Source organism: Esox lucius, chromosome 8 (genome assembly GCF_011004845.1).
Source record: "Esox lucius isolate fEsoLuc1 chromosome 8, fEsoLuc1.pri, whole genome shotgun sequence".
Taxonomy (NCBI): domain Eukaryota; kingdom Metazoa; phylum Chordata; class Actinopteri; order Esociformes; family Esocidae; genus Esox; species Esox lucius.
The window spans coordinates 38,282,767-38,300,655 of NC_047576.1; the positions used below are offsets into that span (position 1 = coordinate 38,282,767).

The 17,889-nt window shown below is 41.4% G+C and overlaps 1 protein-coding gene across 1 annotated transcript in view; it reads left to right on the top strand.

Annotated features, from left to right (window-relative positions):
* Window positions 1-17,889, top strand: part of adgrl4 (adhesion G protein-coupled receptor L4) — a 522,719-nt gene that overhangs the window by 82,139 nt on the left and 422,691 nt on the right. Inside the window, exon 3 of the mRNA XM_034293731.1 lies at window positions 4,865-4,990. Coding sequence (XP_034149622.1) covers window positions 4,865-4,990 — 126 coding nt within the window. The remainder of the gene's footprint in view (window positions 1-4,864; window positions 4,991-17,889) is intronic.

Sequence of the window (17,889 nt, forward strand, 5' to 3'; positions counted from 1 at the left end):
AATAACCCAAAAAATATATTTTTGGGTTGAACATTTAGGGGGGTTCCTCATCAAAAGATTGAGGAACCATTAAAATTATGTCTTTGAAATGTATTTTTACGTTTTCCCGGTAATAACATTTAGGGGTTCCTACACAATTTTAATGAAGAACCCTGAAAGTATGCTCTAAGACCCTTTTCTTTTTAGTAGGATGGAACTCCAATTTCTTCTGATTTATGTGTCATGATGGGCTTGCACTGATTCTTTGGTCCTCATATTGTCAGACACTAGCAGCCAAGTCCAAATTTAAATGGAAAGCCTAAAATCAAGACCAGACATTGACAACTATCAGGGGAGAATATGGAACAGTGTGTGGTTATTAATGAAAAACATAATCAGCTTTAATTATGCCCGGAAGGAAGGAGAGGCTGTTAGTCCTTGGTTAGCTCTGGCGCTATATTTCTTCTCTCTTCTACTGCAACACATGTACAGAGAAGCAATAAGGGTGATGAGTTTAGTCGTCTTGCTGTCTCTCTTACTTTTATCTGCCCTGTTGTACTACTTCATGTTTGCCCTGAAGAGGAGTGTTTTGTCAGTGTTGGCCAGCAAAGCTAGATACAGCCCACTCACGTCTACAGCTTCAGACCTTCCGGTCCTCACGGAGGCATTGGCACAACGGTGACAACAAAGTTTTATTTTCTTTAACCTTTGTTTTTTTTATTGAATCTTTATTTAACCAGGAAAAGGACTCACTGAGATTAAAAATGCCTTGGCCAAAACGGGCATCAACAAACAAAAACGAATTTAAAACACACAACACAATATTGGGAAATCAAAATACAGCACCCATGCCATATAGCGTCAATAAATATATATATACAAATATACAAATCAATACAGCAAAAATGTAAAACAGATGCACAGCTTTAAAAGCACTGACTTCTAGATAGGCCCTCCTCCAATATTTTGAATTTGTCTTTAAACACACCTAGTGCTACAAGCTCCCATATTTTTAGGTTAGAATGAAGTAGACATGAAAGTTAGCTTGGAGTGCATCTATGCCTATGGTATTTATGTAAATTGTAAAGAGATTCCAGAAACCGAACCCTGACACACACCCTTTAACACATTCACAGGCTTACAAGGTGAGACCTTGTATATGCACTCATTGTGATCTATTTGATAGTTTTCAAACCTATATCCAAGAGTCTATGCTTCATCATTTCTTGATCCACCTTATCAAAAGCCTTTGATAGGTCAATGAAGAGGGCTGCAAAGTGGTACCTCCTTGTCAAGAGAGACAATAAAATCATTACTTTAAGACCTGCTGTGTTTTTTTCTAAAATCAGATTGATATACTGATAAGATCTAATTTGCAAGTAAAAAATATTTCAGTTGCTTAAGGTTCAAGTAATTCTAAGATTTTCGCCAAAACAGAGAGTTTGGAAATAGGTCTATAATTATTTAACAATGTGGGATCACCTCCTTTTAACAGGGGAAGCACAAAGACAGATGTCCAAATTAATGGAATTTTGTTTGATCTTAACGAAAAATTTAAAATATAAGACAATGTTGGTGCAATAAAATCAGCTGCTAGCTTTAGAAAGATTGGATCTAAATAATCAGGACCAGCTGATTTATTTGTATTCAAAGACTTGAGGGCTTTATGTATCGCTGAGTTAGTAATTTGTTTAAAACCAAACAACTGATTTGATGACCATCAGCAACAGCATTTTCAAGTATTGGGCAGGAATGGTTTAGAGATTGAAATTTAAAAAGCATATGAAACTTTGTCAGAGATCCTAACTGAATCTTTGACCATGCATGGAGGAGCGTCTGAAGCCATTTTATAACAATCCAGGGATTAAATAGTTTTCCAAAACTTCCTTGCATCATTTAGATTGTTTGCATTGTTAATAGAAACAGGGCATTTATTCCTAAATTGCCTAAAAGACAGCCAGTCTGACTCAAAAATAAAAAGATATGGGGAGCATAACCAAAAAGTAAATAAAAAATACAACCTGAACACTCAATTCATAAGACACATTCTTCATGGGAATATTCCTCTATCGTCCTTTTTAATTGCCATAGAGGCACCAACTCAATTCAGTTTTAAATGGTCTTGGAATTTATTCCAAATGTGAGGTACTGAAAAACTAAAAGCTGATCTACCTAACTCAGTGGAGATTGCAGGTATCCCTGAAGTGAACCATGCCTAAGACTGTGTTTGATAGTTTGTATTTCTTTATGTCAGCAGATAAGTAATGTATGGTGGTAATTGATGCAGGAGTGATTTAAAAAAAAAACTGTTATATGTAAGAATCTACGTAACTTCAGAGGGCCAACCTACTATGTGGAGAGGTTTTATAACAGAGGTAAGCGAATTCATATAAATAATATCCCCGTAATCACTAACCAGTATGAAAGTCAACTGAACAATTCACTTTCTGCTAGATAGTGTAAGTCGTGATCTATTTCTGTATGAAAAGAAAATTTTCATCCTGAATTTTCATCTACATGTTTTTTAAAGGAAAGTTTTTCATCTCTTCATATGCCCAGGTATTTGTAATCAAACCCAAATTTACAGGCACATTTTTAGAATTAGAAAATAACCTACGTGTTTTTTTTTAAGAATCTGACACCTACTTGAGATCAAAAAGAGATTTCTGAAGGGTATTGAATGCAGACCATAACCAACAAAGAACCTGGTCAAACGTAGAAGTAATTGCATAAGTGTCGTCAGCATAGAGATGCAAGTTATAACCTTTAATAGACAGACCAATATAATTCATGTAAAGGGAAAATATAAATGGACAAAGAATTACAGCTCGAATTCACCACAGCCTGTATCTCAATAGCCAAATATCCTTTTGGAGTGGCTGTTTTTGTTTCCTTTGCAAAATGTTTCTTTCAGTTTGGCTACATTTTATAAATCTTATAACTGCTCATATATTTTAAATTGCATTTTTGTCTTGTGTATTTTGTACAAGCCTTTTTGTTAAATAATAACTTGGCCTTAAAGATGCAGTCCAGTTCTTTGGGAAATAAGAAAAATGTAACCCTCAGTTTTGCCTGGATGTGTAAAATTTTGTTTATGTGTATAGCACACCCCTCACATTTGTGCAAATATTTGATTACATCCTTTCATGTGACACTGAGGAAATGACACTTTGCTACAATGTGAAGTAGTGAGTGTACAGCTTGTATAACAGTGTACATTTGCTGTCCCCTGAAATAACTCAACACACAGACGTTGATGGTTAAACCGCTGGCAACAAAAGTGAGTACACCCCTAAGTGAACATTTCCAAATTGGGCCCAAGTAGCCATTTTCCCTCCCCGGTGTCATGTGACTCGTTAGTGTTACAAGGTCTCAGGTGTGAATGGGGAGCAGATGTGTTAAATTTGGTGTTATCGCTCTCACACTCCCTCATACTGGTCACTGGAAGTTCAACATGGCACCTCATGGAAAAGACCTCTCTGAGAATCAGAAAAAAAGAATTGTTGCTCTACATAAAGATGGCATAGACTATAAGAAGATTGCCAAGACCCTGAAACTGAGCTGCAGCATGGTGGCCAAGACCATACAGCGGTTTAACAGGACAGGTTCCAATCAGAATAGGCCTTGCCATGGTTCGACCAAATAAGTTGAGGGTACGTGCTCAGCGTCATATCCAGAGGTTGTCTTTTGGGAAATAGACGTATGAGTGCTGCCAGCATTGCTGCAGAGGTTGAAGCAGTGGGGGGTCAGCTTGTAAGTGCTCAGACCATACACTGCTCACTGCATCAAATTGGTCTGCATGGCTGTCGCCCCAGCAGGAAGCCTCTTCTAAAGATGATGCACAAGAAAGCCCGCAAACAGTTTGCTGAAGACAAACAGACTAAGGACATGGATTACTGGAACCATGTCCTGTGGTTTGATGAGACCAAGATAAACTTATTTGGTTCAGATAGTGTCAAGTGTGTGTGGCGGCAACCAGGTGAGGAGTACAAAGACAAGTGTGTCTTGCCTACAGTCAAGCATGGTGGTGGGAGTGTCATGATCTGCGGCTGCATGAGTGCTGCCAGCACTGGGGAACTACAGTTCATTTAGGGAACCATGAATGCCAACATGAACTGTGACATACTGAAGCAGAGCATGATCCCCTCCCTTTGGAGACTGGGCCGCAGGGGCAGTATTCCAACATAACGATCCCAAACACACCTCCAAGACGATGTCTCCAGACCTTAACCCTATTGAGCATCTGTGGGGCATCCTCAAACGGAAGGTGGAGGAGCGCAAGGTCTCTAACATCCACCAGCTTTGTGATGTCGTCATGGAGGAGTGGAAGAGGACTCCAGTGGCAACCTGTGAAGCTCTGGTGAACTCCATGCCCAAGAGGGTTAAGGCAGTGCTGGAAAATAATGGTGGCCACACAGAATATTGACACTTTGGGCGCAATTCGAAAATTTTCACTTAGGGGTGTACTCTCTTCTGTTGTCAGCAGTTGGACATTACTGGCTGTGTGTTGGGTTATTTTGAGGGGACAGCAAATGTACACTGTTATACAAGCTGTACACTCACTACATTGTAGCAGTGTCATTTCTTCAGTGTTGTCACATGAAAATATATAATCAAATATTTACAAAAATGTGAGGGGTGTACTCACTTTTGTGAGTTGCTGTAACTATAACCACTGTCATATCTCAGTTAGCCATGAAATTATAAGTTTAAAAACAAGTGTTTTTAATTATATGGCACACATATCTACACATACCTGACATAGTTCACAATTGTTTGGAACCCAATTTGGCTCACCTGTGACATCTTGTTAAACAGTATACAAAACTGATGCGTCTTTAATAATTTGTTTAAAAAAGTTTCTTATATATTTCTTTCTTCTCAGTTCCTCCCAAGATCTATGACATTTCCTCTGACATCACAGTGAATGAGGGAAGCAACGTGTCACTAATCTGCACAGCCAGTGGGAAACCAGAGCCCACCATCTCCTGGAGACACATAACCCCATTAGGTAAGTTGATTTACCAGAGAATGTCATACCTGAATGGATAAAGTTATTGTTTTCTTATAGATATTGTAAAATATATAGATAGTGGTTATATGACAGTAAGGATGTGACAAATGTTACATTTTCCTTAATGCTACAACCGGAATCTAGTTTTTTTGTGAAAAAATTGTGTTTTCACGTGTAGGTTGGCATTAAACATGTAGTTTAATGCCAAATCACTTTGGCATTAAACAAAGCACACTAGACAAAATTTACATTAGACCTTAAGTGTGGCACTAAATTATTCACAAAACATAATTCCAATGATATTGACCTCATCCTTTTCTAATAATTCCTTTCGGTTTTTCCATATCCTATTCATGTCACCTATAGAAAAATCTTATGTCAGTAATCTAGGAGACTAGAGCTATGCATTGGGTTTGTTAGAAATCTGACTTTTCGTTTAGTGGTTGTAATAATTAGCATACTGTGATGGTAATTTTATCGATCAGAACTCTTTAAGAAGGAGTACAGAGACGAAGTTCTCTTGGCACATTCTAACAGTTTATTAATCATTTGCAAATGAGAGAGACGCGTCAAACGCTTACCAACATAATCGCCCGATGAGTCTCTAACTCAATATAGCTCATTCAACAGTAAATATCACTTACAAAAAGGGGTGTGGCAAGTTGTTACCAATCTGTCTTGTGTCACAAAGGCTTTACCCAAAGGGTGGGCTGTCCCCCCACCTTATCTTTCCTGCCATAATGTTTACTGTAGTGTTTACCTAAAGGGGCCAACTGACCTTACTCCCCCCAAGGACCACATTCCTGAGGAACAAAAGACTGACACCCTTCTTTATCTAGGCAGGAGGACATGGCCCAAATACCTAATAATCCTCTGATATTATACAGACGTGTGTCACAATCAAAGTAAAGATCTACATACCAGCCAATGGAAAGACAGACATTTCTCAAATGCACCTTAGTTAAAAAGTTCCATAACAATCCATCCTCTTGATACCATGTCAAACCTTGGTATCAAACCTTAAACAGTTCACTCATTAGGATGTAGACTGCAACAAAACAGTACTCTTTAACAACATGACCCGGTCAATATCATTACCCTTAATGACTAGAGAACGGAACAAATCTGAAATGTCTGGATCCTCATTTACATTCTTCTAGATCATTACCTTCGTATTAACTCCAAGATCACACATTGTCATTTATACAGCATAACATAGTACAGCAAAACCTTTTATGTTAGAAACATTATAAACACCTATCACTGAATACATCCTTCAATTTATCACTGTTACAAAGTCCTCCCATGCCAATTACTTGATTCACTGAAAAGTCCTCTCCATGGTTCCATTTAGATGTACTTCCAAAGTCATCACAAATGGTCACAAATGGTCTCCTTCAAAGTCAGACAGTCAGTTATGAACCATTTCCTGACAGGCCAGTGCAACAGAACGTAAAAGTCAGATGTAAATTCCAAGGTGTTGTCCTTCATAGTTCAGATAAAGACACAGCTCTAGTTGTCTCCATACTAGCTGCTTTATCAGCCAGGTCAGGAGAATCTGTGTTCTCCCTTGTGAATGCCAAGATGACCAATTTTAGCTAAAGGCTCTATAGCTGCAGGCCAGGCCGGAAGTGATGGTTACTAGTACCAGAAAATTCACTTTTCCCTCAGTGACTTCAATTCACTGTGCCTAACCTTTAAACACCGAAGCCCTCCTGTAGCGTGTGTCGTCGACCCCAGGCTCCTCTCTCAGCTACCTGGACAGCAGATGAGATGTACCTGGTATGGACCAAATCAACGTGGCGTGATGTCGTGCAGTTGGTCTTTCCGCGCCCCCATAAACATTGTCCAGAACTGGAGCTTTCCTTCGTCTCCATCCTCTCGGTTGGAGGTTGCCTTCTCCATCTCATGGCAGAATCATCAGGACTAGAATTAGTCCAGCTCACAGGAACCAAACATCACTGTAGACGTGCGGCGCCCCCAGGGTATTCTCCACTCATAGCTGTAGGACAGGACAGTCTGTGTGTGTGTGTGTGTGTATGAGAGCAATCTTATCTCAGCACACCTCACAGTTGTCCTTTAAGTCAAACTCAGTCTCTCTCTAGGCTCCAACAAGTCCTCTATTGCTGAATCGCTTTCAAGTGTTCTGTACCTGAAGTGTGAATTTTCCTTGAGAAGATTAGTTGCAACTGCACAGTACACCATCACGAATATGTCCATTACAATAGCTTGTTGCATCTCGCTGATGCAGTAGAGCCAAACACTCAAAACCGTATTTCCAATGTCCTTTGTCTAAATAGATTAGACCAGTTGTAGACAGTTACATTAACATTTCTGGTGCTTCTGTTCTGCTAGTATAGCAAAATAACAATTCCACTCTTTTCTAAGAACAGAAGAACACAATTTCTAATTTCTCATCACTGTTTCAATTACATATCAGTTAAGATAGTTTGCTTGCATTGAAGTATCACTCTCAAAGAGTAGTTCATGGACAATTCTTAGTTCACCATCCAACCAGATCACAGTTGCTATATAAATTACATCTGATTTTGTTGTATCAGAACTACAATCAAATTCACCTTTATTTCCCATAAATGATCAAATAACTTATTGCAAATCAAAACATGTCGCACCATCTTGAAGGTCAGCTAACATAACTTATTTAGCCTAATTTCTCTACAAGATGAAACTCAGTGTGAATTCTCCAAGTCTCTTCTTATTATCCTAGCACATCAAAGACATTCCCCCCCCTTTTTTTTTGTCTTATAAACAAGTTATAAAACCATCTCAAACAGCCCCCTCCACCTAGCACACTGGTTTTTGTGTCAGTGAGTTGAGCGCTCCAGGGGGTCTGTACCTCTATATACAATTTAGACTATGTAAAACTTCTCAACTTGGTTTTCTAGAAATATAACTTGATGCAGAATTACTTTCTCAGTATCAATTAAAACATGGCAACATTTTGTAAACATGTAAGGAATAACAAAATGTGCTCCCTGCACGTTTTGACCCACTTATTCCATAATGCATGAGATTAAAAGGATTACTTCTAATCAAATATCAAACAAAGTGAACAATCCCATCAAATTAGTTATTTCTTAGTTAAACCACTTCAAAATGGTAAGATGTATTCTACTCAACCATAACCATGTTTGATTTTGTATAAAACAAACTTCTCAAAAACCCAATTAGACAAACACTGTGAAGGGATGTTGATTTTAACAGATGCCAATTTTTTGCTATAACTTTTGGAAACAGAAAAACTAAATAGTTCATGTAACTCTTTAAATGCCTATTTAATTCACTTTGAACTCAAGTTCAACTCTTTTTCATCATAGATAATCATTTCATACAATCCCCCCTGCTTTCACGACAGAGTCAACGGAAAATGACTGACATGAAAAGAAAACCGATAGTTGGGAGGAATCTAACATTCAATCAGTAAAAGTCGCAAACTAAACATCTAGCAAAAACAAACGTAAAACCGAGAAATACTACCATAAAGAAAATTTTAAAAACAACTGTGCCACACGGTCGCTTGAGTGAAGGAAACATATTGAAACAACTCCAAAATTAGCATATCAAAATTAGCCTTTCCACAGGCAAGGGCCAAACCAAGGTGAAACAAAACAAGCATCATGACTCAATTTACCTCCTAAAGTCTAGGGAATTTTCTCACCTTAGATGCATGTCCATGTTATTCAAATTAGCGGTGATTAGACAAAAATCGTTACTGTCATGCAACGACAGCAAGATTGTTCTAGCAATGAACAATGTTGGATGATTTAAGGTCTCCACCCTTAATATAATGCATTTCAAAATCATACATTTCAACATGAAAGCTATTGAGAGGAAAATGTATGTAGCTTCCACTTATTGTTGGATTATCCCAAAACGAAACATACTAATGTAGGGGAAATTACCACAGGTGAGGACAGTCAGAAAACCCGAACGGAAACCTTAGTGCAAAGGCCAACCCAGGGGGTGAGCCCCCCTTCCTGGAGCCAATGAAAGTCCCCACACAAAAACGTGACATGGTTTTCAGACTGCCTGGACCAAAAGACGTCATGCCGACAATTTAGCCGTTTTCCTACGTTAACTAAAAGTCCAGAGTCAATGCTCTACCCATCTAATATCGTTGCTGTAAGCAAAAAAAATCGCTTATCCTATCAACACAGCAACAGTAGTGGGAAAAACTCTCAAAATAAAGACAAGTTAACAGAAAACAGATGTATAAAGTCATGATACCCCAGGCTAGACCTCTAAATACAGCCACATCAATCAACCCCATTCGTCAGTTTACCAGGCTAGAATTTCAAATCGCCAGCAACGAGCATCAGGCATAGGCCCGAAAACACAAGTATTAACCCAGGTACCATTGGAAATTCTAGACAAATTGAAACTACATCAATTAACCAAACCCAATTGAACATTCTCAATAGGACATCGAATGTTATGGATTTATTTAGTCAGGGAAGAAACGGGCCGTGGCCATTTTAATCTATTAACCAGGCTATGATTATATTGGCTGCGAATCCAGTCTTCATGGAAAACATCACGTTAACCTAAAGACATTGGCCAAACTACCCCATACAAGGAGAGAGAAAACACTATTTTAACCCCTCATTACGAAACTGTGATGGCAATTTCTCAAGTCCAAACGATTTACGAAAATGGTAGGTAAGACAGAGTAAATCTCGAATGCACAATAAACAGTTTATTCTTGCAAGGAGAGAATACACAGGTTACAAAGTAACAATGAATAATCTCTAAAGTAACACAGAACAAGCATCCTCATTTAAAGGAGGAAAAAGGGGTGTGGTAAGATGTGTGTCAATAAAACACATTCACATGGTAAACCTTTTCAACCTTTTAGTAGCCACAATGTCTGGACACCCAAGGATAGACCCTAAAAGTGTTATACAGATTAACTAATTTACGAGTAACTAATCCACTAGTGCCGGTCAAGGATGCTGTTCAAGGATGTCTCCCTGAGACAAACACCAGAACCCACTCTACCTACATTCCTTTACTTATCTAAACATGGGGACTCAGTCCTTTAATCAGTAAGAATACATCACTGTAAGAAATGTCCGTGACAATCCGCCCTATATCATAAAATGTCATGTAATACTAACATGCAACGTTTAACCAATCAGACCATTTACATCTATTCATTAAGCTTCAGACTACTACAAACAATGCTCTTGAACAACATGATCTTTTATGATATCATCATCATCCCAGTAATTTGGGAACTGGAACATCTCTGAAACATCGGAATCCTCATTTACATGCTTCTGGACCATTACCTGTGTTGCAAACTTAGAAACCCAAATTTTTATTAAACAAGACAATAATATACCACAAACAAACAAAAAGGCTTTTAGCGGCTAAGGCAGTAGTCAATAACTTGTATATTGTCATCCCCCAGGGACCAACCACAGGGGAAAGTCCTGAGAATGGGTCCCACCCATGAACTATATGAAGCTCTTCTATTCCTTTATTAGTTTCTTGGACTAAATTAATTACCTTTTGTGATGCATCTGAAATGTATGTGCAACACTCGAATCCCACCACCTTACAGACACCGCCCTGAGAAACCAAAATCATATCTAGGGCCATTCTATTCTGCAGAGCAACTGAACGGTTTCACTCAGCTCCGTGCCTATTGCCGCAATTGTGTCAGTGGTCAAATTCATATGTTTCTCCAACACTGCGGACAGGGCCATTATTTCTTCCTGTGAGGTGTATGTGCCATATCCTGGGATCAGAACACTAAATATACGTTCAGTTCTAGTAAGTGTTCGCTTATGGCGAAATTGGGACTGATATAAGGCTGCCATTTCCCTGTGATCTGCTCGCCTAATCAAAGGGACCAAGTACGCCATATAGCATACTCCACCTGCGTCTCTATGAATGCAACTGTATGCTTTCCCTCCACAGACTATAAAGACCTGCTCCGGCAAAGCCCCTAGAGTTGTGAAGTTGGTTTGTGTTGTGGTGGAGCAATCACTTTGTCCTAAACTCTGTGTGGCTCCTGAAGCACCTGTAATACAGAGCGAGACATTATGCAATTCATAAACAGGTATTGGTGACCAAATCTGGGCACAATCACGCAACCTGAGTTTCTCAGGTATAGCTGGAGCAGAACAATTATGTAAATTGATGGTCATTGAATCTAAATTCATGTATCTCTCCCATGGGATATAGTTAACCACTGCATCAATACGAATAGAGAAACCCGAGGGTAAGGGATTACAGGTCATACCTGATCTGACTTCATCCTCCTCAGTGCGACAGTCTGTCAGCACCAGGATCATTTGCATCCTTACAAAGAAGCCATGTGCTCCTACTCGCTGACTGAGTGACCAGTTGAACTTGGTATGGGCCCAACCAGCGTGGCTTGCTCCAGTGCTTTCTTTTGCAGTCCTTGATGACTACCCAATCCCCAGGCTCGATGTCGTGCAGCGGGCCGTCAATGGGAGTTGGTAGAGCAGCTTTTACACTCCTGTGGATGTTGTTCAAAACCTTTGACAGATCAGTGCAGTAAGTTAACATTGTATCATTCACATGTTCTGTGGTGAGGTATGTGGGAGTAGGGGCACCTAAGCCTGTGTTCATTGGTCTTCCGGTGATGACCTCATGAGGTTAGAGGGCTGTTTTCACCCTGGGCCTTCCTCTCATGTATGTAAGCACAAGGGGGAGTGCTTTTACCCAGGTCAACCCTGTCTCCTCACCCAACTTTGAGAGTTTCATTTTAATTGTCCCATTTTCTCTTTCCACTGCCCCTCCACTCTGCGGGTGGTAGGCACAGTGAGTCTTCAGATCAACTCCTAGGTACTCCGACATCTTCTGAATAGCTCCGTTCACAAAATGTGATCCATTGTCATTTGACAGTTTCTTAGGAATACCCCATCTGGGTATGATTTCAGTCAATAATGCCTTAGCAACCACTGTTGCATCAGCCTTCCCAGCCGGGAAAGCCTCAACCCATTTAGAAAACATGTCAACAAACATAACACAGTATTTCTTTCCCTCGCAGGGGTTCAACTCAATAAAATCCATCATTACATGGTCAAAAGGACCATCAGGAGTAGGATGGCTGGACTGGGGAACTGCTTGTCCCTGCCCTATATTAAACCTCAAACACACTAGGCATTTTAAACAAAAATGTTGAGCATAATTCGTAAAGCCCTGTGTGTACCAATACTTATTTACAATATTCACCATCCCCCCTTTTGAAGCGTGATCTTTTCCATGAGAGAGCACCGCATAGAAATGAAACAGACATTTCGGCAAGCAGGGGTTACCATTAGGACCGATCCAAACAGTATCCACATAGGATGCCCATGCTTTCTTCCAAGCGGTCCTCTCTTTAGGCGAAGCCTGAGATTGCGCTTCAACAAGATCAGAGAGGGAAACTGTGGGGGTCAGATGGGTCATCTGCAAAGCAGAATGAGGGGGGGCCTGAGCAGCGGCTTTAGCAGCTGCATCTGCCCTGCGATTCCCAAGAGAAACAACATTTCTGCTTGTAGTATGGGCCTCACATTTACAAATGGCCACTTCCTTAGGTAACAAAACAGCTTCCAAAAGGTTATGAATAAGGTGGCCATGTTGAATCCATGCACCAGAAGAAGTAATAAACCCCCTAATTTTCCACAATGTACCAAAGTCATGTACAACCCCAAAAGCATATCTACTGTCAGTGTAAATAGTAACACTGTGACCCTCAGCAAGGATGCAAGCTCGATTCAAAGCAAACAGCTCTGGCAGCCTGAGCAGAAAGGTGGTGTGGCAGTCTGTGACCCTCAACCACATCATGATCAGTGACAATGGCATAACCCACATTATTGATAGCAGAAATAGGAGATTTACCAGCAGACCTATCAACATAAAAAACAAGATCACACTTTGGTAGTGGTTCATCAGACAAATCATCACGAGGGGTACACTGTTGGTTAATAACAGAGAGGCAGTCATGCGGCTCACCATCCATCTCTGTGGGGAGGAAAGTGGCCGGATTCAAAACAGGACTCCTTACAACAGTGACATGGGGTAAAGACAGTAGAACGTTATGATAATGCAGAAACCTAGCACCTGACAGATGACTAGTCTTGTGTTCCAACAAAATAGAGGCAACAGAATGAGGAACGTGTAGTTCAAGTGGGTGATAACACACTTGAGGCCGAGACCGCAAAACAGCATCTGCTGCCGCTGCCACAGCCTTCAGACAATAGGGAAGGCCTTGTGCTACAGCATCCAGTCTAGAAGAAAAGTATGCAATTGGCCTCAACTTATCACCATGTTTCTGCATTAAGACTGAGGACATATAACCATTCTTTTCACAAACTGCTTGAACAAACTTCTTCTTAGGATCAGGGAGCCCTAAAGTGGGAGAGGTAGCCAAGGCCTGTTTTCAGGACCTAAAAGAAGCATCTCCCTCAGGGGTCCACACTACCCTATCATGTGACGCGAGCTTCTGGCCATGGGCCATGTCATGTAAGGGCCGTACCAAACGAGCATATTCAGGAACCCATTGTCTACAGAAACCTGTCTTGCCCAGAAAAGACAGAAGTTGAGTTTTAGTAAGAGGTTTTGGGATGCCAACAATGGCTTCTATTCTGTCTGCACTGAGACTTTTACCCTCTGGTGTTAGTTCATGGCCCAGAAAAATAACTTCCTGCTGGACTAGCTGTAGTTTATTCAAACTGGCTTTATGACCTTGCGAGGCCAAGTATTGTAACAACAGCACAGTGTCCTTTTCACAGGTATCCCTATCTGGGGAACAGACAAGAAGATCATCAACGTATTGAATAAGGGTGCTGCCATGTTTAAATTGGAACCCTTCCAAGTTATCTTTTAGCGCGGACGCAAACACAGCAGGAGATTCACAATAGCCTTGAGGCAATCTCATCCACGTGTACAATTGGCCGGAAAATTCAAATGCAAACCAAAATTGCGAATCCTTGTGCACAGGAATGCTAAAAAACGCGTTGGCTAAGTCGACCACAGAGAAAAATTGACTATTACTTGGAACTTGATTGTATATGGATCAGGTACAATCGTTGTGCGCGCATATACAGCCTCGTTAACTTTTTTAAGATCTTGTACAAATCGCCAAGCCACAGGTTGTCCAACCACTTTGGCTTTCTTTATTGGGAAAATAGGAGTGCGACAGGGGCTGTTTGGACATGGAACAATTATGCCTTTCTTCAACAATGCTTTAAAAACGTGAGCTATCCCTTCAATAGCCTCCGCTTTCAGTGGATATTGAGCCTGGCATGGTCTATGGGGTCCTCTAGGTGTAACTACAAGAGGCTGTGCATTGTCAATAAACCCAACATCATATTTATGCTGTGACCACAAGGAGGGTGGAACTTCCGCTAACCTAGGATCTGTGGCAGCCACCTGGACTGCACAGACCTGACGGACCCAGTCGTCATGCCGCACAAGATGTACTTCCCATTTACCCAAAACGGTACCCCCAAACCTCTCTCTATAGGCCTGGGCTGCCACGGAAAATTCCACTCCCACCATGTGACAAGGGACCCAGTCCAACACTTCCTTGCACCCCTTCACCCAAGGACCCAAGCTTGCCCACGTGCTAAACACAGGTTTAGCAAGTGGGACATGGGGGTCTGAACCCTCCACATCAAAAAAGCGAGACACCTCTCTCAAATTTCGCACAGACCATGCACAAAAACCCTCTGAAGACCAGTATACATTTTCACCCGTCAAAAAAATCACTTTTACCATCACCAAACCACACCTTCTGAAAACCAACATCCTGACTTTCTGAAACTCCAGAATCAACCAAAAATTCTATCTGTTTACCATTAATTGTAAGAAACATCATGGGTTTAACTTGGTACTCTACGTTTTCTCTAAAGGCTTGTACATTAAGTGTCTGCATAACATCAATATATGCGGGGTCATGTAATGGATTGATCTTACCAGTAGCCGTGTCCTGTCCTGCCCCCTCCGAGCGTCAAAACCCCTCCTCCTGGTAGCCTTCGTTTCTCCGAGTTCCCCTTGGATTGTTTACTGTAAATCCACTGGAATTAAAATTGTCTCTATTGTTTTGTCCATCTTCCCTTGTGTCTTTTTCAGGACAATCGTGTACCCAATGTTCAATCGAGCCACACGATGGCAACCTTTGTCATAGTTGTATCGGTTAGCAGACCCTCGTCCTCTGCCTCTAGTCTGTGTTCGTCCTCTCGCTCTACCCCGTCCTCGGCCTCTTTGGTCGTAGCCGCTGTAAAAACCTAGCTTGGCCATCTGTAATTTTGTTTCACGTTTCCCTTTATCGGTTTGTCTCTTGTCCTCTTGGTCCTCGCAGACTTTTTCAGCATGCTTGATATATGGCCAAATTTTCAATGCGGCCCTCGTCCAAGGCCACACAGTGCTCCTTTACATTTTTCTGAAATGTTGGGAGCAGACCCGCAAACAGTCTCATCTTACACTGTTGTTCCCAGGGAGAATCATTACCTCCATCTGGTTTGCGGCCCATTCCACTGTGAATTGCGAATTCTTTCTCAAATCTATTACGATAGTCTATAACTTTTTCTCCCTGTTTCTGTTTGCAGTCAGAAATGTTCTCCCAGTTCATCTGTCTCGGGAAGAAAGCACCTATCCGTCCACACAGCGCCATGATTATCAGCCTGTATTGAGAACCAACGGCCCAATTATACTGGCCATTATGCACGGGCCAGTCTCCTTTCACCCTACCCCACCGTAACTGTAATGCTTTCATCATTACCATTTCTACTTCAACTATTTTTGGTTTATATTGGTCAAGCATCTGGAGGAAAACACGATTTAATTCCTTTTTCCGGGTTGGGCAGCGAACCGGCTACGTCTCTCAGGCCGTAGACTTTCGCACAGTGTTATAAGGAGGAGGAGGTCGGGGAGGGCAGTCCAGGTCCACGTCCACTCTAGTAAGGAGAAGCCAGAACACATTGATCAGTAGTCCCTACACTACTCTGCCTAAATCTTTTATCAGTCTCTTCCTTCCATATACCATAAGCTTTCCAATCTACTTTCCGTTTCCCTTTCTGTATTTTTTTTAATTTTCCCCTGTTCGTATTCCTCCAACTTCTCTTTCAACCCATTTCAACCCACTGTCTTTGGCTGAAGCTGCCATTTTTCGGAAAACCCAAAACTTCCCAGAGATTCAATTGTTCACAAGTCCAAACACCATACTTATCTTTCATTATCTCCGCTGGCCCAACGTAACTACGAGGGACAAACACCAAACCCCACTCTACCTACATTCCTTTACTTATCTAAACATGGGGACTCAGTCCTTTAATCAGTAAGAATACATCACTGTAAGAAATTTCCCTGACAGAAACCACAAGACCATATATAACCAAATTAGAGAAGCACCATTATACCAATTTCCAATCTATCCCTCTAATGAAATTTAGGTCGTATACAATCCTAAGTTAGCAGGCTAACACTTCCATGTGTGCCAGCCACCAGCACACTACCGGAAGGCAAAGTTCAATTTCGCAATTGCAGCACAAAGGCAAAAGCCGAAAGAGTAGGCCTCCCCAAAGAACCACAACAATGACGCAATGAATGCGTTCACCCAAATGTACACCAAACAAGACAAAACATTGCGATTACAAAACTTCCAAGTTAACACCAACCTCGGTACATGAGATCAAAATTCTATCAAGGAATATACAATGCAGCCAATCAGATCCCTCATGCACAGGGAATACCAAAATGGACAAATGCATTTACTGGGCCGACCACAACCAGACATAGTCACACTAGGTCGACCACAACCATTATATACAGGAGCACGCTATACTCCATCACGCAGTCCAACTGCCTATGATCCAGCACAAATCGCAATGCAATAGGTTAGCTGCACGGGAATGGGTGTCAGGACATGGAACAAAACGATATTCTTCTAACTACAAGCGCTATAACTAAAATACCCTAAAAAATTACTTCTAGTGATCATACTTTCTCAAATCCATCTATCAACTTCCACAAAACCATCAAATCTGACATACAAAACCCAAACACATAGTTTACTAAAGCATATGAAAGCCGTATTAAGGAACAATCTCACCGGTCGATGCTCCCTCTGGTCAGTCTCCTGTCTGACCGTCAGCACCCCTCCCCTAGGCGGTTCAGCGTTCCTGCGTGTTCCCGTCGGTTCGCTCACGGCAAGGCCAAAGAGAAGCCGAAACTGTCTCTATTCTTGCGGGAACAAAACGTCTAAACAGCCGCCATCTTGATGCGCACTGGTATCTTCCCAAATCCAACGTCCAGTCGAATGGCAAGTGGTAGCTCCATTAATACAAACGTAGCGGTTAGCAAAGTCTCTTCCTCAGCCCTGGGCCTGTCGCTGCAAACACCGGAGAATATGGATGTGTACAACTGGTGTGTACAACTCCCCACTTTTGTAACTTTACTTGACTCGAACAAAGAAAAGGTCCATAGAGCTTGGCCTCCAGAGGGGTTGGCTACATCAATTGTAGGGAAATGTCCTCCAAAGATGCAGTGTCGCAGAGCGGGCCTCCAAGGGGTGGGGTGACAGGTGGACAGAGGAGAACGAGCCATCCAACCTAAGCAAAAAAAAAACTACAACACAGATCAATAGACCCCACACAAACTGTCCCAAAGCTTCCATCAGTCACCACATCCTACATACCGTAGCCTATGCCTTCCAAACAACTCCATATTACGCCTTCAGCAACTTTATAGTATACTTCCCGAAACGTCCATTAGACAACTCGGCCAAAATCCACCAACCAGCCCGGCAGGCCGCTCATCCGCCACCGAACGAAAACGCCAGTCACCGGAAAACCTAATAACACCCAAAGAAACATTTGTTCACATGTCCAAGTACCATAAACGACAGACACAATGTT